Raw genomic sequence first — 22,779 nt, 5'->3', positions numbered from 1 at the left:
AGCTGATGCCCCCTGCTGGTTCACCTCGATTCTACACAAAACGAAACGACTAAATGAGGTGGCACTGTTAATATTTAATGGAGATGTTGTCGTGATATCATAAATATCAATATTTATTCATAAACATCACACAGCGACGCCAGATTAACTTGAAGTAAACCAAAACCATAGTGCGCTTCATGCAGTGACCATTCCGAGTCGCTAGGGGCGCTGTCTCCCGAACTTCGTATTGGTACACTGTACCACTTTAATGACGTTGCGAAAAATATTACAAATCTCCCGAGAGGCTGGTGTCGGCGGTCTGGGTCTTAGTAGGAATGGGTACATTAAACTGTGGTTTTCTTCCACGCTTTCTACCAACGCTTTTATTATTGTTATCCTGTATATTTGTCCTGTCACGCGGTACGGAACTGAGTTTTGTGACATGCGGATCAGTCATTAAACTGTTAAATCTGAAGCACAATGTGAGACTACACTCGCACGACGTACGCTACGGATCCGGTGAGTTTCCTCTCATTAATAACAAGTATTAAGCATTAACAAACATTCACATCGTGTTTCTCACTATCGCCCAAGTGTGATAGTGTCAATTTGCCATACAGTATACCGGTGATTATTATTTACATGATGTGTACAAACGTTGGTGATTTAACTCTAGTTAAAGATCAGTGAAACGTCACCTCTTTTAGGTGCTGATCAAAAATGAATACAGTGTGTGAAGCTGATTTTTTGTTTAATCAGCTTTGTCAACTTGGATCTTCTTAAATTAAATAATATATAGAGCAGGATGTGGTGGCTGTAGATGGAGTTTAACCTCCACTATGGTTATCATTAACCATTCATTGTTAGGCTTATTTCAGTTAAGGATATAGAAAGGTGGACGTCACGACTTAAAGTTCACGACTTACTGTCCTTGTGGTACTTGATGCAGATGTAGGAAAGATGCAGGAGTCTGCCCTAGGTGCCATCATCTCTCCAAGAAAACAATACAATAAATCCCTTAATTAGAATCAATAAAAAATAGTATAATACAGATTGTGTAGTTATAACTAAGATGATATTTTCACTACCAAGTTTCCCATAAGCATTTGACCCCATTCCAGGCATCAGAGAACCTAAAGGAACAAGAACACATGTCGGTCTTAAGCACAAGGCTCTGGTGGGCATGTTTCTCCCAGCTCTAAACATTTTCTTTGAAAATCTTGGGGGCCCTGTTGTTATAAAACTGTGTGTGTTTATGTGTGTGAGACAGGTAGCGGACAGCAGTCTGTAACAGGGGTTACTGCAGTGGAAGACAGTAACAGCTACTGGAGTGTTCGTGGAACGAGCGACGCCTTCTGCCATCGGGGTACCCCAGTAAAGTGTGGGCAGACCATCCGCCTCACCCATGTCAACACCGGCCGAAACCTGCATAGTCACTACTTTGCCTCCCCACTGTCCTCTAACCAGGTGGGTGGAGTATATGTGGAGGATTATCCAGGTTGCCTTTCACATTTAGTGAAACCTAGACCAACATTTTGAGTTAAAAGTGAATTGACAGCAGCTTTTACACTTCAGGAATCTTGCAAACTCTTTGGGAACACAGCCTCGGGTCAGCAAATCTTGAGGACGTGTGAGAACACTGTCTACCCAAAGTGTAATAGGGTTGGAAGATGTGTGATGTGAGATGATAGAAATTCGTCAACTGTCATACCATTTCTTATAGCTCTTTAACATCCCTGAATGTATTAAATGATTGTGGGCAATGCTTTCACCTCTAATCTTTCTCTTCTAATCTCTTTCTCATTTGTCCACAGGAGGTGAGTGCTTTTGGCGAGGAAGGGGAAGGGGATCACCTGGATGAGTGGACAGTTCAGTGTGGGGGATCTGTGTGGAAACGCGAGGAAGCCGTCCGCTTCCGTCACAAAGCCACTGACGCATTGCTGTCAGTGACAGGGGAGCAATATGGACGGCCGATCCACGGTCAGAGGGAAGTTCACGCCATGCCAAGCCCCAGCCAGCACAGCCTGTGGAAGGCCATGGAGGGCATTTTCATGAGCCCCAGCGAGAGCCCAGCGGGTAGCCGAGACTACAGGCACTCACACACAGAGTTCTGAAATTTTCTTCCCTGCTTCTGTCTCTTCTCATTTTCCTCCCTGTCTACCTCTGTATTCCTACCTCTGTCTCTAATTACATCTGTACCAGCAGCCTCCAAATGCATCTCTGTCCCCCGTTCTCTTTTGTCTCATTTTTCTCTCTCATGAACCTTTGACTGTCGTCTCTTGAAGAGACTGTAACAAAGTCTGTCGTGGATCAGGGTGCAGTGTTTTACAATAAATGTCCACATACAAAATATCTATGGAGATTAATTTGGAAACACTATTGAATCTTCAGAGATCCAGCAGCTACACTCAGAGAGCTAACATAACAACACTACAATTTGCCTTAACAGGTACAAGAAGACATAAAGGTAAAAATACAGACATAAAGGTTTTACTGCCTCCAAGTCGAGGTTTTCCTATCAGCTGTTATTTATTGTTAAATAACTACCATCAGCAATCATCCTACAGTACAGAGGGCAGTGCAGATTTTGTTTTGCAGAGCAGCACATTTAAATAATAAAATGAGTGTTGTGTTTCGTTGGACTGAAAAAAACATTGTTACACTTGTGCCTTTATGGGTTTTTTTTTTAATGTTGTAGGTGTTTACATTGTGGAGCCTTTTAAACTTTTGGAAACGAGCATTTTACTTTGTTTTTATGGTATTTGTAAGCCATGTTCTACTCAAACAACGATAAACAGTGTTACTATGGAAAATTGCTTATTTTCACTTTAAGGCCGATTCAGTGTAGCATATAAATTATCCCGCAATAACTGACACGAGAGAATAAGCGGTTTATTGTTTATTGTCATTGTCTGATCAGTGCTGGGAGAAAGTGTTTTTATGTTCATGCTGTCTGTGCATGCATTTGTTTAAAATCAACTCTTTGTTTCAGAGGTTCATATGAACAACAAACCTGCAATGAATACCTCATATTAAAGAGATTTTTTTTATGCACACCAGTATCAGAGTTCTTCTTTTAATTCCAGTTGAGATGACTCTTCACAGTCTTTTCTTCACTTGAAATAAATCACTGATGTCATCAATGACTGTGACTGCGTTCAAAATGTAGCATCATCAACAGCTAAACAACAGCCCAGTACAGTACAAACAATGTTTGTACTTTTTTTTTTTTATATTTGTGTCTCGGTACAAATCATTTGTACAATAGTTAAGGAATTTGAAATCACCTTTTAAAGCCCAACCCCTTAATTTCACCCACACAGATGAAAACAAACTAATGGATTTGCAAGAGTGGCAAGCCAGTAATGTGTGCCTGGACCATTACACTTAGCATAATGCCTTGTTTGTCTGCTTAATGGTGTGTTTTGGTTCATTAAATGACGGTTAATGGGGTTGGGGTGCACCAGCTATGAGGCTATTCTCACTTGTGTTTGACCTATGCTCCCTATTTATCATGATTTAGAGTGAGTGCTGATGTTTCACTGCTCCACAGGAAAACCCCAGGACCTCCCTCATCCAGGAAACAAGTTAACCAGTGTGTAAATTCATCTGTCCATCACATTCTGCATCAAGCTAAATAGAGTTTTGAAATACAGATCTCAACTGTGAGATCTGACTCTGCTGCTGCTGCTGCTGCTGTTCTGATTCACACTTCCTCTATGTGCTCTCTGCTACCGGCTTGGGGAAACTGCAGTGCAGGGTGCTCGGTGAAAACCATGCTGTGTTGTCATTCTATTTTTAGGGTTGGTATTTAAAATGACACTGCAACGCTGATAACAAGTGACAAGTAAAGCAACAAGCCTACTTTATACAGAGTCTTACATTTATTAACAGTCAGTGAAAATTTTTCCGCTCACCAGCTTACTGTGAGCTAAAAGCTGTATGTCATTTAGATTACTTATGTAAGAATGTTTTATCTTTTATTACACGTCGTTTTGTCATCGTTTTATTTGTACATGTTGTTGGTCTTGGGCCAAAATTTGAACCTGAATTATTTCAGAATCCCTACACACAAACATCTTTCACAAGTAAACACAGATGCCTTATATTTCTATCAAAACAAGGTTTTATTGCATAAACATATATGGATATATTTTTAGATTAAACAGATTAAACTTATTTGCATTTTTAAATATCCATTCAGTTGGTAACTATTGCTGTTTTCCTTCTCCTTTTCTAAGCAGCATGCCAAGGTTGTATTACATATCTGTGTTTAGTTTTATCTCTGTACAATCTACAAGGTAAAAACATGTTTTGGTAAAAACAAATCTCAAAAGCAACTTTCAAAAACATGAAAATCATGAACTGATTCCGTCCCGTTGCAGATGTACAGTATAATAATGTAAACTTCAAAAGTGTTGATAAAAGGTCTTTCAAACGAGTTACCCTTACATAGCCATGCAAGGATGTCTGAATGGCACAATTATTAGAGAATTGTTAAGATAAAGTGGTCTATGCTGGTTTCAAAAGGACCATGACGCTAATAGACAAAGGTGAAAACATGGTCCGTTGCTCAAATGTTAATGTGCTGAGAATATCAAAGACATAAACTGACTTACGAGGAGAAGTGTAGCATACATTATACAGCAGTTTATACAGGACTATGAGGCAGTGAGAACATTCCATGGAAACCTAACGTGACTAAAACACACAATATATTGTATTCATTGTCAGTTTCAACCGTCCACAGTGAGGCCTACAGACTCTACACTAGATGATGTGAAACAGAGATGATGATGGTGATGTGACCTTGTATTTGCATATTTATGAAAATGCCCTCTCCCGCACTCTGATTTGATTAATAGCTGGTAGAAACTAGAAAAAATGGCTATTACAGTATAAATTGGAAAGTCAAATATGTGACATTAGTACATACATACCTACATTTAAATCAAGGCTGTGCCACCACAAAGAAAGATTAAATGGATTTTCCTGTCTTTTGAAGACATGAAAATCTAAACAACAACATGCATACTGATTTACAGTATAATACATTTTTGCTGTTGATCTCACAAAGCTATTTTTTACTTTAAAAGAAAGCCCTCTCCCCTCTTGCCTTCTTTATATTTTGTCTAACCCGGACAGCATAAAAACTCACATGGTTGCACATTAGTTTGACTGAAACATCTCGATTTGTTTTCATCCATCCCAGCAAAAGACATGAGAACAAATAATCGCTCCAGGGTATTCATGGCAATAGAACAGTCTCTGATCCTGTACTGTTCAAGGGGAGCACCGTGCAATTTAGGAATCGACATAATGGCAATTAACACCAACAAGTTTTTTTCAATGATGGCATCCACATCGGGCTGGGCGGGTTGGTTGAAATATTGTCACAATATGTCGTAATATCACAAAACGATCACATAAAATTATGGAAGTGGTGCTCACTGTAATGAACGTTGTTCCACTGATGCTGTAAATGTATTTAACAAAAACTTAATTTCCGGTAATCTTAATTTGGAAGGACAATTTGCTTGTTGCTTTGTTTGGACGACAGAATTTTGGAAAACAGCAGCAGAATATGAACATATAACCACAAGACAATTTCAATGACAGTAGATAAACAGTGACATCTCTTTATTGGCCAGCCCTGCACCCACATAAAAAAACATTTTCATCCTCAAATTTAATCTGTGGCGTCACTGGGATGTTCAACCTGGCGTGGCTCCATTATAAAAGAGGAGGATGATTGTAAACACCTACAAGGTCTTTTCCAAACTCTCTCGTCCCAGAAAGCTTTATAAAATTGTAGTGCTATCAGATCTGAACCATAAAACATATCTATGACCCCAGAAACTATCACAGGCACTGCAGCTGTCACCTTTTGTCTTTCATCCAATCCTGAGCTGTACACCTGGTGCAACAGCATAATTTGGGATCTGGAAATACATATTTTTGTTTTGCCTTAAAAAAAACAAAAAACAATGTGCACCAATACAGACAAACTGCCCTTGTGACACTGACACAACACATATCACACATGAAAATCAGCACTGCTGTTCTTCCCTTTTTGAACACCTTGTAAACATGGTTGTTCAAGCATTTAGCTGCAGTTTTCATCTTAACCACTAGAATGCAACCTTTTCCAAGAAAACAGCTGTAACAACAGTATGTCACAGCTCTACTGTATATCCCTGATATATCTCACTAGTTTCTACCCTTTATACATTCTGCTGTTGAGGGGACTAATACATTACACAAGCTAAGTACCACTATATATACAGTGAAATCCATGGGAGACTGAAGTTGGAGTAATGTTTGGTATGGCAGTGTATAGACTGGCATGCTTTTGTGTGGTGTATATTTACCACTGTTGGGCAGTATTACAATGAGATGCTGAGGTTAAATATTTTTCTCCCAATACATATCTAGTAATTTATCTCAGCCTGATCCTATTATTAGAAAAAAACATACCTCCACTTTGACTGGACAGATTTGGCGCCTCCTGTTTTTTTTTTTTTTACCTTGATATATTTTACACCCATCACACAGCCTGAGCTTACATTATGTATATGGTCAACAAAGTCTCTCACACACTCACACAAATGTTGAGTGACCAGTCAATCAATCAGTCAATCAACCAATCAATCAACCAACTAATCAACCAACCAATCAATCAACCGATCAATCAACCAACCAATCAATCAATCAATCAGTGCTAGCACTAAAGAGTAGAGATAGCGGGACAGTGGTGAGTCTTACGTGGTCCCTCACTGAGTATTGAGTTGTGCTCATTGTAGATACACATAAAGATTTCATGTTCCCCAAGATTAGTGGACTGAGCCGAGGATGAGGATGTTTCACAAAAGATGTGTGGTGTTTACACACAAGACTATAAGAGATGTGAGGGATTTACCATGCATTTAAATACTGTGCCCAACATTCAGTGCCCACATTCATTCAGTTCACATTCAGTGCAACTTCTCTGGGGTAACTATGCGGTTGTCAGTAATAACCATTGTTTGTTTTTTAAATTAGTAATTGATCAAAGCACCTGACAAGCAATTACGGTGATTAGAAAATGAAGTTTAAAGGGTGGTCTTGGTCTTGAAAACAACAAAATAAAACCCTCTGTTTATTCTCATGATTTATATAAAAACATAATTCATTTCCAGTTCAGGTTCCTTATCAGTATCAGATCAGTAAGTCCAGTAACTCTGAATGGTGATATCTTCAATGCAAAACAAATATATCTCTCTTCATTTTACTCTCATTGTCTTCTTCTATAAGGTAAGTTCAAATAAAAAAACAAAACAAAAAAACTCAACTGATTGTTTAGAGAAGTGCCTGGGTTGCGGCTGGTCCAGCTTTGGCTGCAAAGACAAGATGTGAGGTCATGGCTGTTCTGTCCACTCCCCATGCTCACAGTGCAATTGGTTACTCCATGCCATTCCGCAGCATCTGATTGGCTGCGATAAGCATGACACTGATGATGAAAGCCATGGCGAAGGCGCAGATCAGGCTTTTCCTGACGCACGTCTGCCGATTCTTCTTCTTAGGATGGACTGGGAAGAAATGAGAGAGAAGAGAATAAGAAATAAAAGATTATTTTATTTTATTGACTTTAGTACAATGCAAAATAATTTTTGAGAAATATGCTGTAACCCAGCAATCACTCAGTCAGCATGTCTTTCATTGGTTATTGTGAAAAAATTAAATGTGTTCCTGGGGTTTACTTTCCATATTTTAAGACAAATCATCATCCACTACAGCAGTTGCCATAAGAAACTGAAACCTTCGAAATTTTAACAAAGTTAAGCGACTATTACTTTGCAAGCACAGAAAAAAAACTACAGCTACCATGAACAAACTACACTTTGCAGTTATTTCTGTAAAGTCTCTTCTGTTGTACCTGTATAAAAAACCCCCCTCAGATTTGTGTATATAGTGAATGAATATTAACCTATTTCTCACCGTGTATCTTCATTCACTGACTCAAACAAATATAGATGAAATAGGAGCTAACGTTTCTAGTTGCCATGTTTTGCAGCTTAGTTCTGTGACCCAGATCATCAATGGAAGTGCCTCCAATATGAAAATGATGAATACATGAGAGGTACAGCCTGGCTCTCAAACTTGCTCTGCTGTAGCAAAAACAAAGACAAGAGGGGTGAGGTGGAACTTTTGCTCTACTACCTATCTGTTTATGCTGAAAGGCCTCTTTTCCCCCAAAGAGGTAATCTCTGGAGGTTGAAAGAGGATGAGGAGTAGAGACAGATGTGTCCTCCAACAGGCCTTGCAGCAAAAGCAACAACCAAAAGTTTCCTCTCTGTCAGCCGCCTTGTCTCAGTTTGTTAGAATCACACACTGCATCAATAAATCAAGTCAGAGCTCTGAGTCGTGGATCTAAGAGGAACTGTGAAAGGCACTGAAGTCCCACCGGACAGGAAGAAGATGGAAGCAAGCATGAAAGAAGAAAGTTGAGGATGTGGGAAGAGGGTTAAATGTGGGGAGGCATACAGCTGTCATTTACAAGAGAGGATCTATACCTCTTCATCTCTCCTTTATCCTTCTCCTACCTACTTCTCCTCTTTCTACAGTTCTTTTTCCTCTCCCTAACTCCACGACATGCCCTTCCCTTAACACCAGAAACTTTGTGCCAAGAGTGCCAAGCCAGCAGTTCCCTGATCCCTTCTTTAGCCTCTTATATCCTCCCTCACTGTCCCTTCTCTTCTAAGTTTCACCATTTCCTCCCAGCTGTTTCTTTTTAGGGCTCCCTGAGACTGTAGGTCAGTACCCAATGGATTCATTAAGACTTTCCTAGTTTTCTAGTGCGTTTGATCCATCTTTACCTTTGTCCTAGTCTGACTTGGTGGATGTTTCACGGCAGAGAGGCAATTTCTAACTCTGTACCATAACTAACACAGGGTCAGATTTAGGTTTTTGTTTCCCTCCTCCCCCCAAAGCAACATAATATGGTTTCACTTGGGCGCCCAAACATTAGCAACCCACGAACCTTGACGTTCTTGGCTTTAAAACTCAAAGAAATTAATGCACGACCTTGACATTAATAGATTTTTGTGTTTAAATATTACATCCGTTTTCCTGAATATGCTTGAGCATTCTTGACCTTTTGCTGAGGATCAACATCTCACAGGTGAAAGCTCTGTGGAGGATGGTGTAGATTAAACATTAAGGATTTCACCTTGAATTTTTCCGGGCAAGACTTAGAAAGTCAGTTAAAAGTGTGTGTCTTTGTGTGTTATTTTAATCACCTTGAACACCACTCTTTGCAGAACAAAGAAAGTTCTAAAAAAAATTTAGAACAGGTTTTGCTGGAAGCAGCACTACATTTGTGAATTTGTCTGTACATCTATAATTTAGCCTTAAAGGAGTGGTTTAAGATTTTGCAAAGTGATAAATACGTCTAGTATGGAGCTAGAGCCAGGAGGATATTAGCTTAGCTTAGCAAAAAGACTGGAAGCAAGGATAAGAGTGGTATTGACCTTCTTCTCTAACTCTCTGTGAACGGACATATAAATGTATTATAAGTAATAAGTGTGTTAATGTCAGAAGAATGCTTTGACCATGGATGCATTTACTTAGCTCACATCAAATTACTGCATAAAATATCCTATGAATTACAGTACAAAATTAGCTTTTGTGAGCATAGGTATTTATAACAGTAAAGTTTCCATGAGAACAGCTTCCTCACCTCCCTCGTACTCAGGGCAGTTCCCTGAGGTTTCATTGAGGCTCTCCTCCTCGGTGATGATGATGTTCTCTATGTCCTTCATTGTCAGGTGGTCCCGGAAGGCGTGGAACAGCACCTGCTTCAGCTCATCCAGAGACAGCTGCTGCATGTCAAACTGCAGGGGCACACGGCAATCAATGCGGAGACACAGTCATCCACAAACTGGTTTTGTGAGGGCAAATAAATATAGAAGATAAGAACAGTGTAAAATGTTAAAATGTATGAGCTGCAAAAAAATTATGGCATCTACAAATTTGAGCTTCATTGCCTGCATGTGTACTGTACAGGGTGCAGTATGTAAGAAGGAAAAGAGTCAGCTGTAATGTAATGGCAGCATGTTTGCCTGTGCATCACTGGTGCTATTTTTGGGTGCCTGAATCAGTATGCAAACCTGTGTGTGTGGATTGGTATAGCTGGATAAATCTATAATGTATAGATGTATACATGCAAAATGGGCTCAACAGATATACAAAGTAAAATGAAAACACTGATGAATTTACTTCATTGTAGGCCGTTGTATTCTCAGGTGTGTGTGCATGTTTGTGTTCAAAATGATTAATTAGGCTCTGACCAATCACCGACTTGAAGTCTGAATCTTAGCCCCTGTCTGCCCTCCACAGACATCACATCCTTCCTGTCCACCCAGCAGATCTCCCCTACAATCTATAGACGCACATGCACGCACATATAGCATTTATGTCTAGTTTATTTACCTCACTGACTCAGATGCAATCACTCACTTGGTTTAACACAACAGATGGACATACTGAGGCAGACGAGGCGATGAGGAAGAAAATAGGGGGTTTGATGGAGAGTCGGAGAGAGATACAGTAAGATTACAAAATAGGAAGTGTGGCGAGGTCAGAGAAAACTGAGACGATGGAAGTCGTGGGAGACACAGATGGAGAAAGCAGAACTGGCAGACAATAGTGGTAGGGACAAAAAAAGAGTTGTGGCACTGAAGAAGAGATGCTCATTTTAATGAGGGGAGGGTAATCGTTCTCATGCTTTATTGCATTGTTCACTAAGAACAGCATCTTTCATGCTCAAAGACCATGGGTAAAACAGCAGATACTGTTCACCAAAGGAAAACTAGCTACTGAAAGGTTAAAACTGTGTTACTAGAATGGCTGGGTATTGGACCTTAATATTAATTCTGTCAAAATGTGAGTATCGGTTATGGAAATTTGACATCGAATTTTTTCTTCATTATTTGACATTTTGGGAAACATGCTTATTCGTTTTTTTGCTGAGAGTTGGATGAGAAGATTTATGCTAGTCTCTTTAGCCATTAATATAGATAGTAATGCATTAATAGAAAAATGTGATATCATCTTCCAAAATCAACATGCACTTAGACATGATTTAAAAAACAAAACAAAACACGCAAACACACATTTTATGTACGCACTTGACCTGTAATATTAAGTCTGTTCCTTCTGTGCAGCGTTGTGGTTGTCTGCTTCTGTGTGCATTGATGTGCAGCCAAAAATCATTCTGCAAATGTGTATTGATTCCAATCTAACCATTCCCACTGCTTTTCCTGGTGATTTACACTGTAATTATGGAAACATGCACCCGTGAACACACACACACGCACACAAACCCACACATTATTAGCAAACCTGGGACACTGCGGTAAACAGAAGAATAATTTCACACACGTTCAGACAAACACACTCATTAAATCGTTCATTTTCTCTCAGGTTTTTCTATTTCTGCCTCTCCTCCCTCTCTCTCTCTCTCTCTCTCTCTCACACACACACACACACACACACACACACACACACACACACACACACACACACACAGACCAACACGAACACTCACACACACTCTGTTGTGTACATGCAACCAATGCTACTGAAAATTTAGCAAACTGCGATCAAACTAAAACAACATTTAACTTTTTTTTTTTGGAAGGTTTTCACTCAGAGGCTTTATTGAACGGTAAACAAAACGACAGGAAAAGATAAAGATGGAGGAGTGGTCCGCAACCTGTTGTCTCTCCCAATTTGATGGACATGTTTTAAACACTCAACAATTTCATCACATTTCATCAGTACATATCTCAAATTCTTCTATTGTATATGTAATTACACTTCAAATAAATCTATGTGGTCAAACAAAAACACTGATTGGACCTTTAACTGTTCTGACTCATGCAACCTTGTGTGGCACTCAGGGCAGAGAAACAGGGAGTGGCAGCAGCAGTTGGAGGGCCTGAGCTGCTTGATTTCTGCTCTCCTTCTTGCCAAAGCTGTGTCTGTTTTGAATGGATGCGGGGAAATGGAGGAACAACTCTTTGGACTGCAGCCGCAGGACCGACAACATGACAGCTCTGGACAAGAGCACGAAGAATGTACAATGTTCCTGTCTGTCTGTCTGAGGGGGGGGGGGGATGCCACAAAGGAGCTGCTACCTGTTACCAACCAGCAGAGTGATTTCTCCTCCAGCCCGGTCTCTGAAGGACATCGAAAATTCCACAAAAACACACACACACACACACACAGAGCGATGATGGGGAGACAGAGACTCGAGAGTTTGCCTGTCAGAGCATTTTGTCTTTCACTGAATGAACTCAAATATGTGATATGCCTGTGTATGTGCGTGCATGAGAGTGTGCGTGTGACAGGAAAACAGCAGGGGATCGCGAGCAGTGACCGGTGACATACTGAAGGAGCCAGGACACATCAATCAGAGGAACAGGTGCTTACACGCCGTCCTTCCTGTCTAATCCTGCCTGCCCTCATACAGCACGAGCTTGTTTCGTCAGTCATCCACCTGCTTTGTCTTCTGACCCTTCTCTAAAAAGTCACCCAGAGTGACAACCTGCAAGTATTGTTTCTTTTATTCTGCACTCCTTTTCCTCACATTTTTCTGTTTTGCAGCAGGGCTGTCAGGGTTAGGTGACATATTAAAGTTCAAGTGAAGTTTCTGTCTTTCTCTTTGAGAACAAACCACATTTGTAGCAAACTGCTTTAAATCCCCCCCAAAAAAAGTACACACAAAGATGCGTATCCATGTGATCTGCATGTACACGGATACATATACACACACAGCGGACACACATTGTGTAAAACTGCAGGTAAGATAGGTTATTTTTAACAAAGACAGCAGAGGCTACAGCCAACTATAAATGAATAATAGATAAATTAGATCCACAGAAACAGAATCAGTCACAATTGTATGTGATGGAATGGAAGACAACTCCTAAAAATAGATTTAGTCACTGTTCTACAGTCGAGGTGCTGAAACCAAAGAGGTCCTGCCCCTGCCACGTTTTAGACACCAGTGTTAAAATAATTGCACTTATGGTGCTGCAATTTGGACGGAGTCATCCACCAAATGGCAGTTATTACGCAACAGAGACACACCACATTTTCTTTCAAAATTACTCCACATTTGGCATCACTGGTTTTGAGTATGAACATTGCAGACTGTCTCAGCAGATGTAGATGGCGGTGGTAAGCCTGTCATTGGCCAACTAATTCATTCTGCGTCCACCAGCCTCCGTCTTCAGTTTCTGTTTTCATTGACAAAATTACTGCCAGGTGGTGGAGCTAAAAAACTACAAGTTAATGGAAGAAAATTATAAACTTCGACTTATATTTTTAATGTAACATTGGCATTCTCATCTAACTCTTGGTAAGAAAACCAAACAGTTCCTTCTAAATAAGTAGTTTTAGTTGCCTAAAATTAACTGTATAACCTATGAAACAGCCACAGCCACACTACTACAAGTTTTCAAATGGCTAGTTGTAATGCAATGGTCCTTTAGTATACCTGTACATCACTTCATTAGGGGTGGAGGTTAAACCACTGGAGCTTAGCAAAAACTCTGACCCATATACACATTTTCAGGGGATGTTAAGTAACTTTTAGAGTATGCTATATGTGATTAAATGTGCTGTGGTGGTCCTTGTGGTGGCAGTAGCCCGGGTCGAAGAGCGAGCTGGCCATTAATCGTACGGTTGGTTCAATGCCCTCGTGTCCACATGATCTGTGTCCTTGAGCAAGAAAACTTTTACCGCTCTTGACGTGCAGGAAAAATTCGTTGGCCCCTTGGGACAAAAAGCGTCTGCCAAATTAAAGTAACCTAAGGATGGCCACTGTCAACAACACTTTTCAGCGATTGTTAAACGATAAAAGATTCTGCAGACATCTCTCTAGCACAAACACACGTCTTATAGACACAGCTTTATAAACACTGTTATAATATTGGTTAAAAAACTGTTGTCTTTACTGCGGCTGAAAATGACTATCTTTAGGCACTGTAGCTTAATTTGCAATGGAAGACTGGGTGCTTCCTGTTTCAAATCTAATTTACTGACTGTCAGCAGAAATGTGTTAACTTGAGTCAGGAGTTTTTCAAAGCAGATATCTGAATCTCCCCGAGGTTTTACTCAGACCATGCTACAGTGGAAAATAAACAGAAAAACAGAAATGCTTCTCAGATACTTCAATGGCACACTGAATGAAACAGGGGGTACACAAAATGTATTCAAGACGTACACACAAATGCACACACACGGAGGAAAATGTAATTATGTACAGAAAAATGCCAACACCAGCCCACCATGATGTGCCTCCTTCTCTTCCATCTTTCCCTTTTCAACACAATGACTCTCCCTCTCTCCATGTCTCCCTCTGAGGTCTGTGAAATAGAAACAGACAGACACATACACACACACACACACACTCACACACACACGCAAACACACACACAACAAATACACAAAACGCTGCTCTCACAGTCCTCAGATACACTTCCTCCCACCATTTCATCCCCCTCCTCCTCTCCTTTCCTATATTCTTTTGCTCTCTGCTTTCATTGCTTGCTTCCTCGCTCCTTCCCCGCCTCTCTCCTCTTCCGTCTCTCATTTTTCCGTCCCCTTCTTCCTGTTTTCTTTTGGTTTGTCTCTCTCTTTGTGGGAGGCGAACATTTTAAATCACCCCTGAGACGCACACTGTCTGCGACCTTCATGAATCACAGTCTCGTACCTCTTCTTTCATTTTTCCCCACTCTTCTCCTTTGTGGTTTTCCTTTATATTCCTGTATCTTTATGTGGGGCATCCCCCCGCTCCACCCGCACCACCCTCCCCTTCACCACATATTGTCCAGCTTGCCTCGCTCTTCTCTCATTTCTTTCAGCCTCGCTGGCTGGCACACTGTAGTCTTTCTTGCTCCATCTCTCTGTCATAGATTCAATGTGTCTCATTTAAAAAAGGTGTTCTATTTCACACAGTATAGAAAGAAATGATCCTGATGTTAAAATCATCAGATTTTTGCATTAATTTCTTTTGTTTTCTGGTGAGTGAATGGCAATGGATGGTTGGTTTTTTTTTTCAATGATATTTTCTGAAGCAATTGCACAAAGAAATCCGGGATGAAGCTGGTCTATGTAAATGTGGCCCAGTATGTTTTTATAACCTGAAACGCACACACCTCCTCATTTCAGTGAGTCACCCTCTAAATGTTTCTCTTCTTATTTGACTCAAGGAAAGCAGAGAACAGCTTCCTGAGAGCTGTCGCCCTGCTCAGCCAGCCGTCCTCATACTCAACCCCGCTATACACTTAAACACACACACATTCACACACTCAAAACTCTGCACTTTTCATTATTGTCGCATGTCTTACCTAAGAGGCAAAAAAAAAAAAAGAAAAACACTCACACTCAGAGAGCAGCAAATTTTCTGTCTGGAACAATTTTCAAAAACAAAATAAGCCCGTTCAAAAGGATGTAGATGAGCTGCAGCCTTAATCACCACTGAGCCCAGTTTGGACACTTGAAAGCACACAAGCTCAGATTTTCCCCATTAAGGGGCACATCCCTGAAATCTTTAGAATGGTAATACCTTCTGCACCACTGTGAATGATAAACACACGCACAGCCGAAACCCAAAAACATACACATACTCACACAAAGAAACACACTTAATTCTCAGCAGGTCTCTTTTCCTTCAAGGCCCTGAGTCAAAAGAAAAAAAAGTCTCTGTTTTTGACACAGAACAGAAGGAGTAGGTGGGGGGCCCTAAGAGTATGTTTGTGTGTGTGTATTTTTGCACTTAAGTAGGTGTGTGCCTGTGCAGAGTCCCTGCAGAAACTAGGGCTGTGCTTTAGGATGTAAGACTTGCCTCTGACTGACTGCTGAAATACACAGTCAGAGGTGAGACAGAGTAAGTAAGAGGAGGCGTAAAGAAAGGAACTGATACATGATGAAGGGTGTGAGTGATGAGACACAGACTCTTTGCCAGTTGGGGAGGGAGGACGCTTCGTTTCTCACCTGCCAGAAGATGTTGTCAATGGTGTTGCCCAGGAATCCTTCTCTGTTGTCGGACGACAGCAGTTTGGGTCCCAGTATCGTCATGAACTCCTCAAAGTCCACCTGGCCATCCCCTGCAGGCACACACACACACACACGCACACGCACACACACACACACACGCACACACACACACGCACACAAGGAAAGGCACAAAGACAGACCGGGACAATAGAAAATCAGATGCTCAGACAGGAAGGTTGGCAGACCGGAGCTAAATAATTAATTTTATGCTGAAGTTTGTTTGTTTGCAGAAACAAAGAGAAGCACACTGAGATAGCTCAACAGATGGATGCACCCTCATCCATGACAAACACCCATGCACCATCAGCACTAATTCACCTTTCCAATAAAGCGTGTGCACCTGTACGAGTGTGTGTCTGAGCACAGGCAATTGTGGAATTGTTTTTGCGGCAATTCAGGGAACATTTGGCTGATTTAAATTCAAAGGACACAACTTGTAAGACTTTGCATTATGTATTCTACTGCTGCATGTTGTTAGAGATTGCAATCAACAGCCAGTGTCCTGTGGAATTAATACTCAGTGAACATCTCCACGACAGCATGTCTTATAAACTGAGTTACTGACTAGAGTTATTATACTATATATTGCCAATATTGACACTGCCAACTGTTTATAGTGTTATATAATGTTCTGTTTATTATCTGCCACAACAAGGGCCATATTAGAAGCATTAGTAGTAGTCTGCAGAAGCCTCAGTGCTGTTGTGGTTGCACTGCTAGTAGGATAACACTTTATTTTATGGGTCTGTAATTTCCAAGACGTTCCCTTGAATGAATTATGTAATTTGGTACTAATTACATGGAAAATGAAGTTATATTCAACTTTTACACTTGCAATAATTGAAGTCTAATTACTTGCTGTGTAACCTAGAGAGTGTCTAAGTCAGTGCACAGCAGCACAGCTGAACATGAAAAAATGTGAAATTCGTCTACAGGCAAGCATACTATTCAACGTGTATGATGAAGCTCTTATTTACTTGGCTTTGAATGGAGCTGTTCTTCCAGGAAAATTCATTTTTTTCCCCATACTATTAATTCCAAATACAACTGCACAGCTCTTTCAAGGAAATGTTCTAAGAAATTACTAGGCAATTACAGATTAATAAAATGCAGTGCTGCATTTGTACTACAGTATATTAATAGTATCAAAGATCATCAGTTCTCTGTTATGAAACCTGGCTGCAGTTGCTCATAAATGCAGCTTTGAATTAACATAATATAATCTTATATTTTAAGACTACTGTGCAGAAAACCTGAAGGAAGGATAAGACGATAATACCACAGATCAGCGGATTAGGATTTCTTAAGGACGTAAAATTAATCATACGAAAGACTGTGCAGGCTAACACCTGATAATAACTGACATGCTTAAACTAACTGCGCCAGGGACCGCTTTCAGTGTTTTATTAGCTATGACACTGAGACAATAGTAGTCAGAGGTAGAGGATTTTAAGTGAGATACTGTCTCTTCCTTGAACAATTGGCAGCGCTGCTCTCAGATGGTCACACTACTCGTGGAGAAAAAAGCAAAATGCTTTTAGCTTTGACCTTTGATATTTACCGCGAGCTGTGGAATTAAGAGCAGGCAGATAAGACCCAGTTGAAAGACGGGCTAACTTGTTTGTGATGCAGAGAGTGTTTGGGAATAATTGCAGTCTTCTGTGAATTTACAAGCGGAGCAGGAGTTTAAGGAGCAGGAGCAGATAGGTTCTCTCTTTATTGTCGCCAGGGGAATTTGTTGTTGACAACTGACCACCTGCTACTCTCGAGAAGCGTTTCGAGATAACATTCTGAAGAAAGCTGTAACTCAAAATCCCATTTGGCTTCAAGGAAGTTAAAGAGGCATTAAGTTGTGTGTTTTTATTCATTTACATCACATTAGAATTCAACTCAGAAACATTCATTTGACTTGCTTTCTTTGAAAAGGAAAAATATTCCTCAAGTTTGTACACATTATGTTTCAATACACACAACACAACAACTATAAAGAAACATTATACACATGCTGTATGTTTCAAAACACACTTGTCCTTGTAGGGACACTGTGTTTTTGCGTATGTGTGCTCAGTGCATGCACCCAAGTGAGTGTCCTTATGTAGTGCCTCACCATCCATGTCCAGTCTCTGCATGATGATGGCCAGCTCCACTTCGCTGGGCATGTAACCCAGGGAGCGCATGGCCATGCCCAGCTCCTGTTTGGAGATGAAACCATTCCCATCCCGATCCAAAACACGAAACGCCTCACGGATCTCTGCACGACAAACACACAACATATCACTTTATTTTATAGTCTGTCTGTCTGTCCTCTTCCTTTCTTTCTTCTCTTTGGGGAAATGAGACATCTCTTTTGTCTTCTTGTTTTGTACGTGTCAAAGGGTGGGGGCTCACCACAGCAGATATAAACATTTGTGTTCTTTATTTTTTATCGTCATTAAAAACCCAAGGTCGGGACTAGACTTGAGTGACTTCTCTGGTCTTTCCTGTGTGTGTATTTTTGTTAAAGACATGTCTCCCTACTTTATTCATTTCCTTTTATTCATTCGCATTTGAGATGCTGAGACTGAAACATTTTTCATATTAGCCATTGCGTTGGCAATAGGAGATTTCTTTTCATTTTCACTGTACAAGTGCAATAATTCTGACTTATAATTTTGTTTTCTTGCTCTGTTTTCTTGTCCTTTTTAAAATTGGTTGCTTATTCATACACTTAAAATGACGTATCTTTACATTTTCCTGGCAAGGAAGCACAATGCTGTTATAGTGCTGCGAAACCTCTTAGGGAGGAACTTGAGATGGATGGTTGCGTGACTTTGACACTAAAGACCACATTTTTCATCCTGTCGCTTACTTCTGCTCAGCATGGTTTCCTTTAATCCTCACCACAATCATTCTGTAACCCACAAGCGGTTACAATCAATAGTTCTACATGAACAGTGGATTAAATGACTACTTGTGTGTTAAAGATGCCACTTGTAGTGACATACTCCGCAGCTGTGAAGAGTTTCAGCTCGTTGTTTTGTTTCTCTCTAAAAACCCATGGTAGGCTGCCTGCTCACCACCAAGCAGCAGACACAGTGGAGCATTTAAAAGCTAAAGAACCAGATATTCCTCAGTAGGTGAAAGAGACCAAAAGAAGGGGTAAAAGAGAGCAAATTTTGAGCCTACATGCATCAGGTAGCTAGAAATACAACTACAAATCCATGCTAATATTGCTTGCTGGATGTATAAATAAGCAACTGCACTGCTGCCAAGTGCTCAACCAATTATTTAATGCAGGTTTAATCCAGAAGTTTTTATGCCTAACTCTAGTCATACTGTAACCATTGTGGTCACAGACTGGAATCACGTGACTCGTTTTTAACCAATGGTGTCTTGACAATAAGGGCACCAGATCAGAAGATATTCATATGCACTGACTTGGAGAGACGACAAACAAACTACTTGCTATTTCGGTTTCAGGACCTGTTGATTTTAAGTGTAACCATAAAAAACGCTTGAAGACTCACACAGTATTTCAGTCGAATGATTGTGTCTTCAGCCTCATAAAGTGTAATCCCAAAATGTAAACAGTGAGCCATCAGATGGTGTCAGTGAGATGGACTATTCCATGAGATGAAATTAATGATTAACAGATTTTAGCAGGTCTGTGGATGGTGCTGAAAGGTGCTTCCCCGGTGCAGATAACAGGCTTTCCCATTAAATGGAAGTGCTGCAGCCTTTCTCTCAGGCAAATCAAGGTGAGGGTGATCTCCTACTGTCCCTCCCTTCCTCCCCCTCTCTCTCACTCTTTCCTTGTTTCTATTACATCTTTATATACTTATTGCATTTTACAAACCCCGAGGGGACTGTCCCAATCCCTTCACACAGCACAATCACCACTAGCATTGCCAAGAGCACTTCCGACTCTCTCCTCCCACATAAAAGGCATCTAACTTGAAATTGTAAGTAAACACACACATCTCACGAGGCGTCTATCTGTTCGTGCAGCAGAATTACTCAAACCTCCGAGGACCCTCTTACAAAATACCCTGTTCAATCTCCGGCTAATTACCTGTCAATCAGCTGGCACCATCTGAGCAGAGGGGAAGGCGGAGCTTTGGGTCAGAGGGATGTGGTCGAATTTATCGACTTGACAAAGACAGCAGAGACGGGACAGACTTTGCAAGTCTTTATTCAACATCTTTTCACATGTAAGCGCTCTGTTTTCCTGCGGATCTCTACACTTCGGGGGTGGGAGAGGGTGTCATTTTCGCTGGCATTCGGTAGCAACAAAATCGAGAAGAGTAATAGCCTGCTGCACGATGGAATTTGAATCACAATTTCCACAAGACTAATCCTTTTCCTAACTTAAACAATGAATTTTACATGACGTTCATCTCTCTCCGTCTCTCTCAGGCCGTGTGTCATTAATATTCTCGTCCAGACACGCTGCTCCTTCCTTCCTCTGTGTAATAAGTCCGTCTCAGATCTGCCTCCTATGCCTGTCTTTGCGCTGTCAGTTGTGTGAGAGCCGAAGTTCAGTCGCAGCCCCCATCTAAGCCTGTAAATATCCCCTACGGCTGATAACTAGACTCCGGCACCATGCCACTGCCTCCTTTTCTCTCTCACTAAATAAAATGAGAATCAGAGGCAGGGGATTGGGAATGCGGGTGAGTGCGCGCGGCCTCCCAAAACAAAGTGAAATGTATTTGTATGCAGCTCAACACTGAAGAGAACATTTTCAATAGGGTTCGAATGAGCTGGTCCCTGATGTATTACTGTATGGTGCCTGTGTGCGGCTGTGTATTACCAAGTCAACCCCCCAGGACTGTACATGCTCTCACTGTGATTGATGAAACACCTCAAAACTAGAGAGGAGGACAGCGGCGATCCAACACAGGGGTATTTAACTAGGGTTCTATCTGTGCTAGCACATGCTCCAAGAAGAACCTTCAGCATCTCACTGAAGAGGGATTTGGAGTTTTCAAACGCTGGCAGCGAATACATCAAACAGTTCCACTGGTTGCGTTGCATCTGTGGCAGACAGTGCTTAGATGATACCTCATCACAATGTCTGGAGTCTTAGAGTCCAAATTCAATTTATATAATAGCTCTACATAGATTCAAACTACTTTACCCTTCTCACTGCCCTTGACAAACAAAACACAAACAGAGGCCAACTGGACTAATGATGATGAGATGTCTCAGTCACTGTAGCAGCTCCGCTTTCAGTGCACTAAAGCAACTGTTTTAGTGAACTGGGCTGAGCTGAGTTGTGCACAAGGGACGCTGGATTAAAAGATTTATGCTACAAAGTACTTCATACCAAAGCTCATTCGAGCAAACTACAATAGGCCACATGTTTAAACACAAACAAACAGCTTCAGTCAGAAACACGCTCTCATGCTCTCTGTCCTCGCTCGGTGACGGGATTAGCTGTTTCCTTCCCACCAAAAATTGCATGTGCACTCACTGCAGCGTAGAAGTCTTTTTTTTTTTTTATTTGTACGTAAAGGAACGATACAGGAGGTCATTCCTGCCGGGTGCTATCAGGCTCTACATTTCATCTGCCTCTGCCAGGCCTGTTGACACTGATCTGCTAGAAGACTAAACTCGTCTTTATTATCTATTCTTAACACACTGCTTTTTGCACATCAGGACTACCAGAACACTTCATATGACATGAATCAATGTCCCCGCTTATTTATACCTTATTTATAACGTGACTAAGAGTCAGGGATAAATGTAAAATAAAGTGCTTGCGTTTTACAAAAGCTACATTCAGAACAGTGGCATTCACTTGTGTTTTTAGTTGCTTACATTCACAACACATGGCTTGACTTTACCTGAAATGATCAAAGTGCAGTAGTTGCATACAATCTATTTTTGTGCTGCCTGGATCAATTGTCATGCAAGACTGAAAACTCGAATGAGCATACCAATATCAATACATTGTTGACCTAATTCAGGCCTAGTTATATATATTTTATTTCTGTCAGACACTGACAGACTGAGCCCTGTGACTGATTTTATTTCCCAAGCATTATAATTGGAAACCAATGCATCCAGTCAAGCACTGACATAATGACTAAATGGAAAAACTTTTCCCGGGAGAACTGGAGCATTGTAACTGCATTGTTCCAGTAGTGAAACATTAATTGCTTGTACCTCACACTTTACCCTGCAACCCGACCACCCATCACCTCTCTCTCTCTCTCTCTCTCTCTCTATCTCTCTCTCTCTCTCTCTCTCTCTCTCTGTAAACACACTCACCTCCCAGCTCCTCTGTGGAGATGCTGGTGAGCTGGAAGGCTTCACTGCCCTCTGTCAGGGAACTGCTCAGGTAGTTGTCTGGATAGAGCAGGCCCGCCCGCACATGGTGGAATGGCATCTTCTCCCTGCAGAGCACACACACACACACACACACAAACAAAATCACACAGAATCTGAATAAACTTTGCTAAACGTTGTGTGTGTATGTGAGAATAAGAAAACTAGAGTTAAGAAGGATGTGTTTCTTAATGTGTGCATGTGTATTCAAAGCCAGGCGTGGTCACGAGCCCTTTTTAGAAACACAAGCTTCTGTGGAGGGAACATTGTTCCTTCCACTCTGCTAATGCTCATTTCTGGGAGAAACCACTGTCTCCTTGTGGCTGAATCACACTGACAAATTATGTAATCACATTATAATTCAATGGAGTCACAAAAACT

The 22,779-nt window shown here is 40.9% G+C and overlaps 2 protein-coding genes across 2 annotated transcripts; one reads left to right on the top strand and one right to left on the bottom strand.

The window, feature by feature from the left end:
- Nucleotides 1-275: 275 nt before the first annotated feature.
- Nucleotides 276-3,036, top strand: sdf2 (stromal cell-derived factor 2). Its single transcript, XM_041050734.1, has 3 exons — nucleotides 276-501; nucleotides 1,253-1,449; nucleotides 1,797-3,036. Exons 1-3 carry the CDS (start codon nucleotides 318-320, stop codon nucleotides 2,094-2,096), a joined length of 681 nt encoding a protein of 226 aa, XP_040906668.1. The 5' UTR covers nucleotides 276-317; the 3' UTR covers nucleotides 2,097-3,036.
- Nucleotides 3,037-7,422: 4,386 nt separating this feature from the next.
- On the bottom strand, nucleotides 7,423-22,462 carry caln2 (calneuron 2). The gene is made up of 5 exons (XM_041051848.1): nucleotides 22,342-22,462; nucleotides 18,197-18,340; nucleotides 16,027-16,139; nucleotides 9,701-9,854; nucleotides 7,423-7,550 (listed from the first exon to the last, which is right to left on the bottom strand). The coding sequence occupies exons 1-5, from the start codon at nucleotides 22,457-22,459 to the stop codon at nucleotides 7,423-7,425; spliced, it is 657 nt and encodes a 218-aa protein (XP_040907782.1). The 5' UTR covers nucleotides 22,460-22,462.
- Nucleotides 22,463-22,779: the final 317 nt, after the last annotated feature.

This window comes from Toxotes jaculatrix, chromosome 12 (genome assembly GCF_017976425.1).
Source record: "Toxotes jaculatrix isolate fToxJac2 chromosome 12, fToxJac2.pri, whole genome shotgun sequence".
In the NCBI taxonomy this organism is placed as follows: domain Eukaryota; kingdom Metazoa; phylum Chordata; class Actinopteri; family Toxotidae; genus Toxotes; species Toxotes jaculatrix.
Note: the sequence above shows the minus strand (reverse complement) of the source record. Positions and strands in the feature narration are given on the sequence as shown.